This window comes from Gopherus flavomarginatus, chromosome 18, assembly GCF_025201925.1.
Source record: "Gopherus flavomarginatus isolate rGopFla2 chromosome 18, rGopFla2.mat.asm, whole genome shotgun sequence".
In the NCBI taxonomy this organism is placed as follows: Eukaryota; Metazoa; Chordata; order Testudines; family Testudinidae; genus Gopherus; species Gopherus flavomarginatus.
The window spans coordinates 23540066-23557429 of NC_066634.1; the positions used below are offsets into that span (position 1 = coordinate 23540066).

At 56.0% G+C, this 17364-nt stretch overlaps 1 protein-coding gene across 1 annotated transcript; it reads right to left on the bottom strand.

Moving 5' to 3' along the window:
* Positions 1-239: 239 nt before the first annotated feature.
* Positions 240-16354, bottom strand: KPTN (kaptin, actin binding protein). Its single transcript, XM_050928561.1, has 12 exons — positions 16087-16354; positions 14546-14628; positions 13114-13198; positions 11115-11169; positions 10195-10270; positions 9070-9143; positions 8419-8528; positions 5944-6039; positions 5351-5417; positions 4705-4840; positions 2598-2807; positions 240-513 (listed from the first exon to the last, which is right to left on the bottom strand). The coding sequence occupies exons 1-12, from the start codon at positions 16352-16354 to the stop codon at positions 382-384; spliced, it is 1392 nt and encodes a 463-aa protein (XP_050784518.1). The 3' UTR covers positions 240-381.
* Positions 16355-17364: the final 1010 nt, after the last annotated feature.

The window sequence follows — 17364 nt, forward strand, 5'->3', positions numbered from 1 at the left end:
CTCCAAGTCAGCTGTGGCCCTTGGTGTCACAATTCCAGGGCCTCTTGTGCCACGGGCTGGCCCCTGCCTGGCTGGCACAGAGCGGGCAAAGCGACCGGAGGAGTCCGATGTTCCGCAGCAGGAGGGGAGTGCACACGTCCAAGTCAGGAAGGCTACAGCACGGCTTCCTGGTTGGCTGCTCCACTCTTGCAGATGAAGAGCCGTTAGGGCTGGATCCTCCGTCATGTCCTGATCTCTCCCTGCCGCTGCCATCAATGCTCCCCTGGCTGTTCAGGGCCCCTCTGCCTGCCAGCCCCTCCCGGAGCCCCTGTGGAGAGCAGGCTTCTGCAACCAGGCTGGCCAGAAATCAGCTGTGATGTGGGGAGCGCAGGCCGTGCCCAGCTATACCTCTGCTGCTTCCCCATCCGCATTAGCATCTCGCACCTGCTGGGAGACGCGGCTGTGGCTTGCCCGCCGTGCCACCTCCTGGCGAAGCCTCTCCAGAAGGAACTGAGCTGTCTGCTTCAGGCTGTGCTGTGTGGGAGGAGAAGCGGGAGAAGCAGTGAGCTGGTGAGCGGGACGGGCCCAGAGAGGTTACGGCTATCGATAATCCCCCCTTCATTTCAGGAGCCAGCTCAGATCGCCCACCTGCCGGAACTCGCTTCAGCCGCCCCGACAGGCCTGGCCTCCCGCCGCTCGACTGGCCTAGCGCTCACTTCTGCTAACCCTGCACACACATCCGTGCAAGAATCTTCTCCTCTGCAGCTCCTGCCTGCCTGTCTCTCTCCATCACATGAGCCTTCTGCGCGCCTCTCCCAGCACAATGGGTTCCTAGGCGCTGGCAGAACGATAATCAGTCGCCACTGAGCGGATCTGCTCTTTCTTTCTCTGCTAGCTGTTCTGAATCCTGGCTCGTGGCTAACTCTGGCAAGCGGCCTGGGGTGCGTCGTGCACAGAACACACGGTGCAGAGTCGTCTGGCTGTACCCCGATGTCAAAGTGCGGGACTCACGCCTGGAGACCTTTCCCTTGTGACAGCCGGGTTTACGGGCAGCGCTTGGGGCTGTACTATGGGGAGCCGGACTAGCGCAACTCAGACGTTTACCTTTTCTCAGCCCTAGAGACAGTCTCCCTTTTCCTTCCTACAGTTGGCAAGGGCAGGAAGTCCTGCCTCTGTTTACAAGACTGCGGCTCTCCGGGAAGATTCTCCGAGAGGACAAAACCGCCAGTACAAGGACAACGGGGCTAGGGCGGCCCTCCTGATCCCGGGCTGCTCCTCTTGGATATAAGCTCCCCATTGCTGCATGCAACATTCAGGCCGTGCTCTGCAGCACCGTGCTGGGGACATTCGCCACCACCTGGAAATGGAGCTTTTACCCCACTGTTTGCTGCCCTTCTATGTTCCCTGGCACGCAGGGGCTGGCCCAGGGCAGGCAGGGGCTGGCCTGGGGCCCACGTTTCTATTTGAAATGAATCGTTAATAGGCAAAGAGCAGAGCGGAGGAGGGACTCAACGGAGCCATGATCTCTGAGCTCCCTGTTACCCGCGGCCCATACAAGCGCCGGCAGATCCCCAGCAAGGTACGGCCCTGGGAATCTAGACGTGATAAAAGGAAATACTCCTTCGCGTGGTGGGCACGCGCAGGCAGAGGTGTTCGTAGCGCAACAGATCAGAGGATCAGTTATTGCGACGCTTCCATCACCAGTAACTTTTGCAGCTAAGACAGGAAGAGACAAATCTAGTGCATGAGCGGATCCCAGCAAGGAATCCCCCGTCCTCCCATATCGCTGGCCTGTGACACTAGTAGAAGTGGGGAAAGTTTTTTTTTTTAAATCATCTTCTGTACCTGGCACTGGGCACTGCTGAAGGCTGCACCAGCCGACTGGATGAACCAGTGGCCAGAGCCAGTACAGGAAGAGGCAGCAACACCCGACTAGATGGCCCGACAGTTTGCAGAGGTGAAACAAAGCCAGCTTCCTACATCCCTCCTCCCCAGCCGTGCCTGGCATCCCCAGGGTTCTGCAGCATGGGTCTTATCAGCCCTGGGAATTCTGGGAGACTCTCGATCGGCCAGCGAGACGGGAAGCCTCCCTCAGGGTGGAACATCTCAGGACCACAAGGAGCAGGGGACCCGATCCCCAGAAACAGAGACCACAAGGATACATCAGAAATCTAACTTTAAAATAATACTCTCACATTTCTTGCAGCATATTTCATCCCCAAAGACTGCAAAGGATTTAAGCCACATATGCAAGGATCACTTCACCTGCCAGAGGCATGCAGCCACCTCCAGGCTGGGATGCGGCAGCTGTTTGTACAGGGACTGCTCACCAACCACTGACATGCAGCCACTGCCAGCTATGATGCGGCAGCTGTTTGTATAGGGACTGCTCACCAACCACTGACATGCAGCCACCTCCAGGCTGGGATGCGGCAGCTGTTTAACATCCACATAGCAGCCCACGCACCAGTTTAGGACAGGAAGTGAAGCAGAACCCTGTGTCCAACAGGAGTGTTTTCAGCCAGAGAGAAGGTCATTATCATTGGCCAGGACACTGGGACAGCTAAAGTCGGAGGGCTACTGAGATCTGCTTGGCCTTCTCAGAAGGGCTGACTCACCTGCAGAACATGCAGCCCCTTCAGACACACCACGGCCAGCTCGCAGAGCCCATCACAGGTCAGGTCTGCGTACTCCATGGACAGCAGGGGGCTGGGGAAGCTCCGCTTCCAGAGCAGCTGGAACTCCCCAGCGGGCAGCGACAAGCCTTCGGCCTCAGCTGCGCCAGCACCGGTAGCTCCTGAGCTCCAGTACTTGTAACAGAGCAGCTCCTGCAAGAGGAGGGAGAGAGAAACGTGCTGGGAAGCAGGCAGGCGAGTTTGCAGGCAGACAGATGGGCCGTGCTAATGATGGCCAGGCTGCGCTGGCAGGGGAGGGTGTAACCCAGCGGGATGCAAGCGCAGCACGAAATGACCAACATTTGCAAAAGAGCCAGGAAGCTCCTAATCAGCCTCCACCTCTGGACAGCCATCCCTCCTCCAGCAGGCCTGGCATTTACTGGCCCATTTCAGCAGAAGGAATGCACTTGTGCACAGGAAACACACACACACTTTAAACCTTGTTAGCCAGGAGAACTCCCTGCCACATGATTTCACTGAAGCCAAGAGCTTAGCGGGATTCAACGAGGGATGCTTGTGTGATCAGCAAGAAAATCCAGCATCAGAACAGTGAGGATTTGGTCAGGCTAGAGATTCTCCTGCTTCAGGGCACGAGCTGAGCTCTAGCCACTAGGGGGTAACAGGGTCTTACCTTATCTGGTGCTCAACCAGACGCTGCCTCAGTCTCCCCAACTCTGCAGCCAAACAAAATCACCACAACCTGGGGCTTTGCACTTTTTATCCTAAGACAGTTCAGCTTAAAACCAGGCACACCCAGCTTCTGTCTGCAGGCTCGCTAGCTCAGGAGACCCCTCCCGAGGGCTCCCATCCGCCACACAGACCAGCTGCCACAGCTCCTTCGCGCCTTTGAATCTCTCCCTCTCGCCCTTTATACCTGGCTAGGGGGTCGTACGGCTGAAATGGAGCTGGGAGTTCGAGGGGATCACAAGTCAAATGTGTGTCAATCATGTGAGGCAGCTGTGAAAAAGGATTCCGAGGGGTGTTAACGGGAGTCTCGTGTAGAAGACACGGGAGGTAACTGTCCCCCTCCGCTCAGCGCTGGGGAACACACTTTACAAAGGATGTGGACAAAGTGGAGAGAGCCCAGAGGAGAGCAACAAAAGGGAGAAAAGGTTTAAAACACCTGAGCTAGGAGGAGAGGTTAAAACAACGGGGCCCGTGTAGTCTGGAGAAGAGATGAGTGAGGGGGAGCCTTGAAGGTACAAAGAGGATGGTGATCAACAGTTCTGTGTCCATTGCTGATAGGACAAGGAGTAACGGGCTTAATTGGCAGCAAGGGAGCTCTAGGTTGGATATCAGGACAAACTTTCTAACTCTGAGGCCAGTTAAGCTCTGGGACAGGTGACCAGGGAGGCTGTGGATTCCCAGCCACTGGAGGATTCAGGAACAGGTCAGGCAAAGCCCTGTCTGGGTTGATCTAGGTTCACTTGTGCTGGCTCAGCGCAGGGGGCTGGATCCAAGGCCCACTCGAGGGCCCTTCCAGCCCAACATTTCGATGATGCTACAGTTTGATTCTGTGATGTCCCAGCAGCGCTGAACCTGAGTCACATGCTCCTGTCACATGACCCGGGGACAGCAGAACCAGGAGGTGGGGGCTCCACCCCAGTGTAAACTCATGCATGCCCGGCATGGGGGTGGGAGACGATGGATGTGAGAGAGGGACCCAGGGAGCAGGTAGGAACCCCCGGGACCCCCATTCCCTGCCTGGAGCCAGCTGCCCCCCTCTCCCCCTCGGCAGAGTCTCAGTACCTCCCACTATTACCCCTCTGTCCCCCATCCGTGGGGAGCTTCTGCCCCCTGGGCTCAGCCTAGTAAAAGGCCAGGTCACCCTGTGGCAGAGCAGTTCCCCTGTCACTTCAGGGTTTGCTGCACCTTCCTCTGAAGCAGCTGGGACTGGCCAATCCCTCGGTGCCCCATCACAGAGTCACACAGCAGATCCCACCTGACATGCTCTCGCTCACTGCTTGGGCTCAGCCCTAGAGCAGCGGTTTCACCATGCAGATGGGGTGCAGCAGCCTCCCCCAGCACCCCGCCATGCCCCTCCGCCTACCTGTCCATATGTGCCAAGGAGTATCTCGGGCGCCCCGTCGAAATCGACGTCGGTCACCAGGGCACAGAGCACGCTGTCATGCTGGTCGCTGGCTGGCAGGGTCAGCTGGTCTGTCAGTCCATGGGTCAGGACATTCCTGGGGGGCACGGTGAGGGAAGTTATCAAACACAGAGCAGGGATCTCCTGAGCCCAGCCCCCTACGTGCTTGGCCATGCTGCATCTCAACCCCCCATGCCTCCCTCCAGGAAGCCTGGGTCAGGGTCAGGACTGAGGAAGGCTCCTTGGGGAGGACCCTGGCTCCGGGAAAGGCTGTGTGTTGCTGGGCTAGGAAGGCCATTCCCCTCCTGGTCACAGCCCTGTCACCAACGTAACCGGAGGGGAGCAAAGGCCACGCTTTCCCGCTCATAGGCACACGTGCCCCGGCTCTGGGCACCAGGAGAGGGATCCTGCTGATCCAAGTGCAGATGAGCGGGGCGGGAGGAGACCTGCCCCCAAGCCAACTACGCCGCAGCGGCTCTCCGATGGCACCATCCGCACCCTCAACCCCACGTCATCCCCAGTCAGGGGCCGGAAAGAGCCCCACGGGGAGCGCACCGGGAAAGCGCGTCTTGGTGTGTCCCAGCCCCTGCCCAGCCCCAGCACTGACCTGTACACCACGGACAACTCGATGGTGCTAGTGACGAGCACACTGTAGCCCTGGTCGCCACCATTACCTGGGGGAGCAGACACAGCGGGTCGTGACGGGGAGACACACCAGCCAGCGGGCTAACGCTTGGCTCCCAGCCACTGCAGAGCTCTGGGCAACCTGGCAGCTTCCCTCTCCCCACCTGCCAGGCAAGCTCCTTTGGGCCCTCCTCGACCCCCACTCCACCTGCTGCCTTGCTTCAGCCCGACTCCATTGCAGGGGTCGAGCGAAGCAGAAAGCAGGACTCCAGTGGCCTGCACCTCCCTGAAATGTGCCCCCCAAGACTTAGGGCACAGAACAAGTGCCTGTTAGCTAACCCACCTGACCCCAGGCAGCCCCAAAGGACACACGAGTGGGTGGAAACCGGAGCGAGGGAGGGGACTGGGGCTGTTTGCAGCGGAAGGTAAACAGCAAGCTCCTTTGCACTCTGTGCTGCAAGGGTTAACGAGTGTCAGACCCCACAGAGCACCCGGCGAGTTACAAATGAACACCCCCAATGTCTGCTTGGTCAAATCGAAGTCATGCCTCCCACCCCCAGATCCCTGCGTGCTTACCATTCTGGGCAGGGTCACTCTCGGAGGACGGCAGCCTGAACACCAGGACCTTGGAGATGGGACCGTCCTGCTGAATGCTCCAGCTCTGCAGTATCTCTGCAACGGAGAGCAGAGACCCAGGATGCTGAGGGCAAGGCGGACGACCCAGCTGGGAGGGCGCATAGGCCCTGCCCACGCTACAGCTGGGTGAGACTTATTGAACAAAATGTTCTCCCGCCACATCCCCAAAACCGTTAGCGGGAAATGATCCGTTTTGACGAATTTCCCGACTGAAAAAAAAAGTTTTAATGTTTCAGAAAAGTTGGGGAAGGGGCAAGGAGGGGGCAGGTTGAAATTTAAAGTAGTTTACACTAAACAAAGAGTAAAAAAAAGGTTGCAATCGAAACGGTTGGAAATTAACTAAACATTTCCACTGACCTGAACCTGGACTGATTTTGGTGTCTCGGGCTGTGAAATTTGGGGGGATTTTGACTTTTTGTCCAATTTGGGAGGGAAATGGCTTCAAAATCTCCCATGTTCCCGCGGGATGGGAAAAGGGTTTTGTGCCCGGCACTAGTCCACACTGCTTGTGTAGACACGATTCGCAGCAGGCCAACGCCAGCCATTTAGGCCAATGCTGATGCACTAGCAGTTGAAACTCCCACCCAGCGTAGACACAGCCTTACTCGACGCACGCCCTGCTGCAGGGAGGACAGAGTTAAACGTGGGTCAGTGAATCACGGGACCCGTGGGTGGAGAGGCCAGATCTACCCTGAGATCTAGAGATGGAAAAGCCCCATAAGCAGCCTTCTGGTCCATCTCCTCTCCAGAGCCTAGGGCAGGGTCATCCCCCGCAGAGATGAAAAAGCCCATCAGATCCCATCTGGCCAAGCCCCTGTCCCAAGGGGTGTAGGAAGCTCCCCGGGGCCGTGCAGAGCCTCGGTTCAGATGAGTTCCTCTTACTCTTGAGCGTCCGTCTTAGAGAGGGGGGCCCTCTGTGCTCGCAAGAGGGGACTCAGTGGCCGAAGGAGGAGCAGTTTATGGGAGATCTAAACCGCTGTTACTCAGCCCGCTCCTAGCATCACCCCATTGGTGTCAGTGGGGCCAGATGTAAAAGGAAGACGCTCTGCTGAAGTTAGACCGATCCATTCCAGCTGGGGATCAGGCCCCGGTCTGCAGCAATGGTCACGGCACCTCCTGCTCACGGACCGGACTGAGACTCAGCAGATCCCCGCCCCATTCCTGGCGTGACACTGCACCCCATAATCTTCAGAGTTACATTACAATGTTTATGACATAATTGTGATGCATTTTGTACAAAACAGGTCATGTGAGGTGTCATTGGAAAAGTTACGATTTGCAGACTATGATTATCCTATTTGCATGCACGTACCATTTCTGTATCAGAAGTTATAAATACTGACTACGTATCTGTACTTCAAATGTGGTTACACCTGGGCAACACCCACTAGACAAGATGCTTTCAATCTACATGGCTGGTTGGGAAGGGCCTACTCAGGGCAATGAGCCACTGGGAAAAACATTATGCCTTCGGAGAAGCTTGGCCCCATCTGGTGAGCCTTCCCGAGCACACGCCTGTGAGTGATGGCTGCTACGACTCTACAAGAACATGTGACCAGGCCACATGATGCTGGGCTCCATCTTGGGATGTCAGTCTTTTTCCACAAACCAGTCTGGGAACCAAGCTTTGAAACAAAGGGTTCCCGCTACATGCTAAAGCTATATAAGGTGGGAACAATGTCATCTGTGGTTCTTCACTCCCCACACAAGAGAACTCCTGGAAACACCAGCGGAACAAAGACTGAACTGGGCGAAGTGCTGGACCCAGGCTAAAGGAATTGCTAGCCTGTGTACGAAACGCCTGGGAGATCCAAGCGGCAAAGCAAGTGCACCTTGTACCTTAAGAATCTGCAGCCTGCTTGTACCTTCTCTCAGGGTGAGAAACTTCTAATTCATAGTCAATCTAACTAGTGTGTTAGACAGTTTGTGTTTCTGTTTATTTCCCAGGTAATCTGCTTTAATCTGTTTGCTATCACTTACAATCTAGCCTTTGTAGTTAATAAATTTGTGTTTGCTTTACCTAAACCAGTGAGTTTGAGTGAAATGCCTGGGAAAACGTAGCTCAGGGGACTAAGGCTGTTGCATAATCCTCTCCACATTGAGGGGGAGGTGAACTGGACAATAAATTCACCCTGGCTGGGGTTTGGGCCAGGTCAGGACGGTACAGCCCTGGGTACTGAGGCTGGGAAGCTGATGGTTATTTTGGCTGTAGCCTTTCTCTTGTTGGTTTGTGCAGTGGCTAGTCAGAAAGCCTGCAGGTAACTGCAGCTGGGTGTGTTCCTACCTGGAGGAAGTGCAGGATCAGGAGCGGGGTCTGCAGTACCCCAGTTCCAGGTGGCACCACGGGGGGAACCTGTCACACCTGGCACACCCCCCAATGCCCTGTGTCCCCTTGGAAGGGCAGCCCTGGCTCACCTCTGCGGGCCTGCTCCACCTGGGCCACCCGGACGTAGCCGCTCTGGCACCCGAAGGCTGTGAGACGCCGGCCTGAGCCAGGGATGTTGCAGACATCCAGCCACAGTACGCTGGGGGGGAGAAAACACAACACATGAGGCTGTGCACCACTGGGGGGAGGAGATGCTGCCCCGAGGAGGAGCGGAGAGAGGAAAGGAAAAGGCGATAGGAGAGAATCAGGCGGGGAAGGAGGAGAACGTATCAGAGGGACCAGGAGCTGCAGAGCCGAGAGTAACAGCAGGAAGCCCTTGCACATGAGAAGCAGCCTGGGTGTCCAACAGAGCAGAGATCGCAACCTGCAGGCTGGGGTCATGACCACACTGCCCACTTGCTAAGGAGGGGAAGAGGGCCGGGTAGGTGGGGTGGGCGACCTAGCGTGGGAAAGGCTGGGAACCACTGGTCTTAGCTGGGTATAAACCGTGGCTTAGAGCCGCAGCTGGGGGCAAACGGATGCCTCGACTCCAATGGAGTGACGGCAACCTGGGGATCTGGCCCCGGTTTGTGATAACGAGTCGTCCTCCCAGCCGCGCAGACACTAACACAGACACCTCCTCCCCCGCACTGCCGCTCAGCCGCACGGGGGACACGTCCCTAACAAACCATTTCTCCTACTTGCTGGGCAGCTCCTGGAGCTCCGGGAAGAGGTTCTGCACGGGCTGCTCCTCGAACTGGTGCAAGCCTTTGTTCTGCAAGGGGGAAGCGGTCGTGTCATTGCCCCGGAGATGGCTGGAACCCCTCCAGGCCCGGCCAGACACTGTGCTCAAATATCCTGGGGGCCAATCCCAGTTACTCGCAGTCAACGTGCCCCAGTGCACCTTTGCGGCAGCGTGGCCGGACCACCACACAGACTCAGAGACCCTGGATCTATTCCTTGGGCAAAGTCACTTCTCTTTCCCTGTGCCTCAGTTTCCCCATCCCAAAAGGGATGATGAGACCAACCTCCTCCGCCAAGGGCTTTAGGATCTGCTGACAAAGAGTGCTAGGCAACACTTGGCTATTACCACTTGGGACTTTTTCTTTTTTTTTTTCTTCTTTTTTTTTTAAAGGGACAGCGCACACATTCCTCCCCCAATGCTGATACCAGCAGAACCGCATCTCTGAGAAGGAAGTGAACCTGCACCAGGCGTCACACAACAAGCTCCTAGCCTTGCGAGGCCCAGGGGAGGGGCAGAGAGCCACACAGTGTGATGCAAGTGCAATAGGGTGGGGCTCTTAGTAGTAGAGAAGCAATGAAGAACTGTGGTGGATTCTCAGCACCTGGAGTCTCTCACTCGAGACAGGACATCTCTTTCTAAGAGCTCTGCTCTAGCTCAACCACAGGCTATGGGCTGGAGGCAGAAAGAACAGGGGGAATTCTTCAGCCTGTGTTATGCAGGTCACCACAGCATCCCCCATTTCCGGTCCTAAAGCACTGTATGGATGGCTGGGGAAAAAGCTGCCACACCTCACCCCTCCAGGGGCCACCTTCGGCACTGAGTGAGCAATTCCTGCCCCACCCCACCCCACTCCAGAGGCAACTGCATGTCAGCCCTGGGTGAGGGATCCCCATGTTAACAGCTGCCCCAGCTCACTCCAGAGCTGGCTGCATTTTAGTGAAGGTAAGTAATCCCTGTGTTGGAGAGGAAAGGTGCCACGCCACACAGGAGTCAACTGTTCTCCAAGTGAGCTCCGGAGCACATGGGTCTGTACCAGGGCAGAACCCTGCAGCGCGTGGCTCCTCGTGTGCACTGATCTCACCTCTTTGTACAGGTGAATGCAGGGGTCATTCCCGCTCAGCAGAAAGACTGTCTCTGGCTGGTCTCCAACGTCGACTCTAGAAGAGCAGAAAAGGAAAATAATTCCCAGAACTGGCGATTCCACGCAACTGAGGACCCAGCTGCGGGAATGGTGATGCTAGAGGAAAGACTTTGCTGCCGACAGATCCCAAAGCGCTTCGCATGGGCCTGGTTCTCAACGGTGCTGAGCACCCTGATTCTCAGGGACTTCAGCAGGACTTGAGCGTGTTCAGCACTTCGGGATCCAGCACACACAGTCCACCCGACTGGATACCACCCAGGGCTGACACGCCTAACTCTTGAGAAAAGCGCTACCGGATCTTTAAGGAACGTGAACAATCCTAGGCCTGGTCAACACCTAAAAACGTAGGTTGATGCAAGTTGCCAGCATCATCCTATGTGCGCATGTGTCTCCCCTTCCCTGTGTCTCCCCATTACCACCTCCCCAGGCAGCCTGGCACCATGGCCAATCTACCAAGATCGACGCTGGGCGAGCGTAGACCCTGCGTGGCCTGCGTTGATCCTACCAGCCCTCCAGCCGCTGTCCCACAATTCCCCATTCCCTGCATCAGTGACCACTCTGGTCACAATTGTACACTCCACTGCCCAAGTGTCACGGAGGCTGGAAGCCACCCCCGCGTGTTTCTGAAATGCCTTTCCCGGATCACCCGCCTTGCTGTGCACAACTGTCCAGCCGGCCAGGCCCGTTCCATGTACTAGACACACCCAGGCCTCTGAGCGACAGAATGGCAAATCTCAAGGTCTTCAGTGTCTCTTTTCTGGCTGATGTTTAAAGCAGGGAGGGGCCGGGGGGTTATTGCTAGCGTGAGCTCGCAGGCTCGTGCATGGCAAGAGACGAGAACGGCAGAGCGGTGTACGTACTCCGCATGGTACAGCTGGAATGGGGTGAACTGCAGCTCCAGGTTCAAGCAGCTTTCTGGAGGGGAAGAAGAGAGATGAGTAAGAAGGGAAATCGGACACAGAATTACCCGCTGGGTCTCTAACAAAACACCACCACAAATCGCACCACAGGCTCTCGGAGAGTCAGGGGCTGCAGCCCAGAGGATCTGCTTTGACGTTTAGCATTCCTGCAATCGACGCTTTAACCTCCACCTCAAAGGGATCGGTGTTCAAGTCCCAGCACAGCCACAGGCTCGCTGTGTGACCCTGGCACATCACTGCATCTCTCCGGGCCTCAGACCCTCACTGGAGACGAGTGCTAGCTCAGCTGAGTTACGGTTACAGCCAGCTTTCTCTTTCAGGCTCGATTCTTCTAAGTCCTCGAAAATCTGCAGGGGAACGTAGATTGCACAGGAATGTGGCGTGCCTCCTTGGGGCGCTGGATAGGCTAGTGATCCATGTAGGGGACTGTGCGACAAAGGGATTTCTGAGATACAGACGCCTCCCCACCCCGCAAAACAGCTTTTCTTAAGGTTCACAGATTTTTTCCAATATTTTTGCACAGTGACAGGGCTCAAAGCTGGGCTGTGAAAGGATAAAATGAGAGTGACAGTCCTTCCTTCAGCTTACTGTTTGGTTACGCTGGCTGTTTAGCCTGTACGCTCTTTGGGGCAGGGACTGTCTCTTACTATGTGCACGTGCAGCACCTGGCACAATGGGGGCCTGGATCTTGGTCGGGATCTGGGCAGTGCACAGCACAACGGGGCCCTGATCTTGGTCAGGGTCTGGGCAGCGCTTGGCACAAATGGGGCCTGAAGTTGGTTGAGGTCTGGGCAGCACCTGGCACAACGGGGCCCTGATCTCAGTTGGGGTCTCTAGGCAGTACCATAATAACATAATTCAAATTAGGCTGGGGAACAGTCAGTCATTCTGTCAATCTTGCACTGTCCCCTGCCTGCCTCCCCTAGCTATGGGCTAACCGGGACCTAGCAGGAATTAAAGAGAGGAGACGGACCTACCTAGGATTCTAAGAGGCTGAAGGGTCTAAAATTTAACAAGAGCCTTCCTGATACAATTTCCTTTTTAATGTGTTTCCATAGTAAGAAGACGGGGGGACCAGAATAAATCCGTAAATGTCTTCAAGATGAGGATTGTAACAGTGTTGAAATCCCAGCCACCCAGCTCAGTTCTGCAGGTGGTACATGTAATCTGATTGAAGGACAGGTGCACCAGCAGAAGTTACACTAGGCAGCCAGTTCTAGCAAGAATTCTCTGTAATAACTTAGAGATCTTCATCTCTGGAACAAAATCTTACATTTCCTTAGCACCTTTCAGCCTACAGGATCCCCAAGGGTAACTCACCTACCACTAAAATGCAACCACCTCTTGGGTGGGCTACAGCAGCTGTTCAACAGCACACAGAACTGCCATAGGATTGCAACTGTTATTTGCTGGTTATTATTTGGATTACAGCAGGGCCCAGAAGCCCCAACCACAAGCAGGAGCCCATCGTGCCAGAGGCCGCACAGACACACAGGAAGGGACAGTCCCTGCTCAGAAGAGCAGAAAGTTCCGCAACCGGAACGAACGTGGGAGCTTTAAGAAGGTAACACCATTACTCGCCTTGGTCAGGACCCCAGGGATAACAACCAGAGCTTCAGGGAAAGTGCCAGGGGACCTTTTGCAACTCGTCACTGGCCAGATTTCAGTTAGGTCTTCTCTGAAAGAGGGTGCCTCACAGGGGAGAGCGCTCACTCCTCAGAGCACTCCCAGCTGAGTCACCACCACCACTCCCTGCAGCACCTGTGTTTTCCCGAGAGGTCCCACAGCTAAGTACTGAGCCAGGCTGATGCAGCTTAGCTTGTAAGACATGACAAGATCGCAGCCCTTGGGCTTACTGCAGGAGGCCAATTATGTTTACTCTGCTCCCACCAGACAACAGCACAAGGGTCAGAGGTCAGACATTAGCTTGGTTACATACGTGCGATGGAGTCCAGGTTATATTCCGATCCAGGCTCATAGTCACAATAAATGTTCAGAAATGGACTTGCTTTATCTCCAGAGTCCTAGAGAGAGACAGGGAAAAAGAGAAATCTGTCTGAGGATCATCAGAGACGTTAGCTCAGGGGTCGGCAACCTTTCAGAAGTGCTGTGCAGAGCCTTCATTTATTCACTCTAATTTAAGGTATCGCGGGCCAGTAATACATTTTAACGTTTTTAGAAGGTCTCTTTCTATAAGTCTATAATATAGAACTAAACTCTTGTTGTATGTAAAATAAATAAGGTTTTTAAAATGTTTAAGAAGCTTCGTTTAAAATTAGATTAAAATGCAGAGCCCCCCGGACCGCTGGCCAGGACCCGGGCAGTGTGAGTGCCACTGAAAACCAGCTCGCGTGCTGCCTTCGGCACCTGTGCCATAGGTTGCCTCCCCCTGCGTTAGCTTATGGAGTAACAGAACCTGTGGGGTGCATTTCAAAGCAAAACTTTTAAAACGGGAACATTATCATTCCATTTTCATAAGGGAACAGACAGCTCTGGGGACCAGCGGAGTCTAAATCCTACCCCTCTACTATTATCTAAGAGCCCTAGTCATGGACCAGCACTCCATGGCACTAGGCAGAAATGCAGAACAAAACCACACTCCCTGCCCCACGAAGCTTACAGTCTAATTATCTCATGAGAGACAACAGACAGACCCGGACCGAGGAGTACAAGGGAACAATACTGGCCTGTACAATAGGCAGTTAATCAGGGGCTCAAAGTGGCCACTGGCATGGGAATAACAGCTGATTCAGTGGCCTATATAACATCTAGCACTTTCCATCAGTAGCTCTCAAAACACTTTACAAAGGAGGTTGGTATAATTATCTCCATTTTACAGATGGGAAAACTGAGGCACAGAGCAGGTCTCAGCCCTCTTTCATGCTAGCTGTCTCAGCAAAGAAGACAAAAATTTGGGCTGAGATTTTTCATAGGAGCCTACGGGGCTTAGACACCCAAATCCCATTGAAACTCAGTGACAATTGGGCATCTAAGTCATTTAGCCACTCTGGGTCTCCAGTGCCTGTCCATGCACTGAGGATAATAGCATGGAGCTACCTCACAGGAGAGTTGTAAGAATTAAAGACAGTGAGGTGCTCAGACACTATAGTAATGAAGATCATATTAGGTTGCTAGCTTAAGACAGATATGCGTGGAGTTAGATAGATTAGGGCTGCACCCAGGACACATGGCAGGGCTGCGTATGCAGTGCAGAAGTTTGCCCTGCTGCTGACTGGGTCATAGCAGTTTTGTTGCTAGCTACATCCTCAGGGATTTCACGCCAGCACCTTCCACAAAGCTACATGCATTTTAAAACGCAACAAACTCCATCTGTTGAAGAAAGTGGAGGGCAGGAAAGGAAAAGCAGGTACCTTAATGAAAGTTATTCCCACCACGAGACCCCTCTTCGGCGGCGACTTGCTGAAACTGTCAATCGAGACAATCTCAGCATCAACTGCCAAGAAACAATAAATCATTTACACAACTGGTTACTATTATTTGGCTCAGGGAACAGATCCCCGTGGTGCTAGTGCTGTACAAGCACAGACTAAAATAACAGTCCCTGCCTTGCAGAGTTTACGATCTTAGATTAACAGTTTAGATTTTTGTCAAAGGTCACAAAATTTAATGCAATAATAATAAACTTTGCACAATACTTGACTCCTGTTTGCAGGCCTTAGACAAACAAAGAGTGTTTTTCCATAACCTCTCCTGTGCCTTTAAAAACAATGGCTACATTGCACCACAGGGAGGATCTCAAAGCACTTTAAAAAGATTAGTCCCATTATTCTCATTCCAGAGAGAGAGAAACTGAGAGACAGGCCAAAGGCCACACAAAGAATCAGCAGGACGGCTGGGAACAGAACCCAGGAGCCCCAGTTCCCTGTTCTAACCTCAAGACCCCCATTCTCTCCCAAAATCCAGGAGTCCTTATTCCCAGCCCCCTGCCCTAAACATGACTCCCGGTTCCTCCCCCCACCCCAATCTGACCTCTCTCACCAAGGAAACAAGTAAAAACGTCCCTGTCTCCCACCCCGGTTGGACTCCCCACAACCAGAGTGTGCTCCCTAACCCCTCTCCCCAGGAACGGAGGTGAACTGAAACACCCCCTGCCCCAGAATGACCCCGACCTCTCTCATCAGGGATGTAGGTGAATTGTAGCTCCCTCGAGCTCCCATCCGTGACCCCTGACCCCAGAATGACCCCGACCCCTCTCACCAGGGATGTAGGTGAACTGTAGCTCCCTGGAGCTCCCACCCCTGTAACCCCTGACCCCAGAGTGACCCCTGACCCCTCACCAGGGATGTAGGTGAACTGTAGCTCCCTGGAGCTCCCACCGGTGACCCCTGACCCCAGAGTGACCCCTGACCCCTCTCACCAGGAACGGAGATGAACTGAAATGCCCCCAGCCCCAGAATGACCCTGACCCCTCACCAGGGATGTAGGTGAATTGTAGCTCCCTCGAACACCCACCCCTGTGACCCCTGACCCCAGAGTGACCCCTGACCCCTCACCAGGGATGTAGGTGAACTGTAGCTCCCTGGAGCTCCCACCCGTGACCCCTGACCCCAGAGTGACCCCTGACCCCTCACCAGGGATGTAGGTGAACTGTAGCTCCCTGGAGCTCCCACCCGTGACCCCTGACCCCAGAATGACCCCTGACCCCTCTCACCAGGGATGTAGGTGAATTGTAGCTCCCTCGAACACCCACCCCTGTGACCCCTGACCCCAGAGTGACCCCTGACCCCTCTCACCAGGGATGTAGGTGAATTGTAGCTCCCTCGAACACCCACCCCTGTGACCCCTGACCCCAGAGTGACCCCTGACCCCTCACCAGGGATGTAGGTGAACTGTAGCTCCCTGGAGCTCCCACCCGTGACCCCTGACCCCAGAGCGACCCCTGACCCCTCACCAGGGATGTAGGTGAACTGGAGCTCCCTGGCCACCGGCCGCAGTTTCTGCCGCAGATCCTGGTACCGGAAGTAAATCACCTTCCCCTTCAGGGTGGCCACCAGGAGCCCCCCGGGGCCCTCGGGCCCCGCCGCCTCCGGCCCCGCCTCCCCCTCGGGGTCCCCCCGGCCCGCGCCCCCGGCCAGCGCCGCCAGCCCGTAGACGTTGCTCTGGGAGGCCAGGCGGGTGAAGCTGTCCTCCAGCAGCGGGCAGCCCCGGCGCGCCGCCATGGCCCAGCCGCGGCCGCTCCCTCGGCACAGGCAGCTCGGCGGACACCTCGCCGCGGGGTCCTCGCCGGCAGGCCGCGCAGGCGCTCGCGGGCACCTCGGCCGAGAGCGGGGGGGCGGGGTCCTCGCGAAGCAGCCGGCGGCGGCGTCGCGGCGGATGACGTCACAAGGCCGGGCAGGGCAGCTTGCCCTGAACCAAAATGGCGCCCATGGGGAGGTGCCCTGTCTGCTGTCGGCGTGGGGGAGGGGCGTCTGTGAGCAACGGCGCCCAAGGAGGCGGGGTCTGGGCCAGCGGGGAGGGTAGCCACGCCCCCTCTCTGGGTCAGGGGCTGGACAGGTCAGCTAGGGCAGCCCCCCCCATGGGGCAGGGCAGTGTCACTCTCAGACCCCACCCCCACATGCACACACAGTAGGAACCCTTTCCGTGGGGCAGCAACCCCCTTATGGGGCAGGGGCTGGACAGGTCAGCTAGGACAGCCCCCCCCCCCCCCATGGGGCAGGGCAGTGTCACTCTCACACACCCCACCCCCACATGCAGACAGAGTAGTAACCCTTTCCATGGGGCAGGGGCCAGGGGCTGGATGGGTCAGCTAGGCCAGCCCCCCCCTCCCCCATGGGGCAGGGCGGTGTCACTCTCACACCCCCCACCCCCACATGCAGACGGAGGAGTAACCCTTTCCATGGGGCAGCAACCCCCTTATGGGGCAGGGGCTGGACAGGTCAGCTAGGACAGCCCCCCCCCCATGGGGCAGGGCAGTGTCACTCTCACACACCCCACCCCCACATGCAGACAGAGTAGTAACCCTTTCCATGGGGCAGGGGCCAGGAGGGGGGCCTGGGGCAGCAACCCCCTTATGGGGCAGGGGCTGGATATGTGAGCTAGGGCAGCCCCCCCCCATGGGGCAGGGCGGTGTCACTCTCACACCCCCCACCCCCACCTGCAGACAGAGTAGTAACCCTTTCCATGGGGTGGGAGCTGCCACCCACAGTCCTTGGGGCAGGGGCCAGGAGGG

Excerpts from the sequence above, each read along its gene's own strand:
- KPTN (XM_050928561.1), bottom strand. The coding sequence starts at position 16,354 with ATGGCGGCGCGCCGGGGCTGCCCGCTGCTGGAGGACAGCTTCACCCGC. Across the intron at positions 8,529-9,069 it reads CTCCAGGAGCTGCCCAGCAA|CGTACTGTGGCTGGATGTCT; the intron begins GTAGGAGAAATG and ends TCTCCCCCCCAG. Across the intron at positions 6,040-8,418 it reads GGTGGAGCAGGCCCGCAGAG|AGATACTGCAGAGCTGGAGC; the intron begins GTGAGCCAGGGC and ends TCTCCGTTGCAG.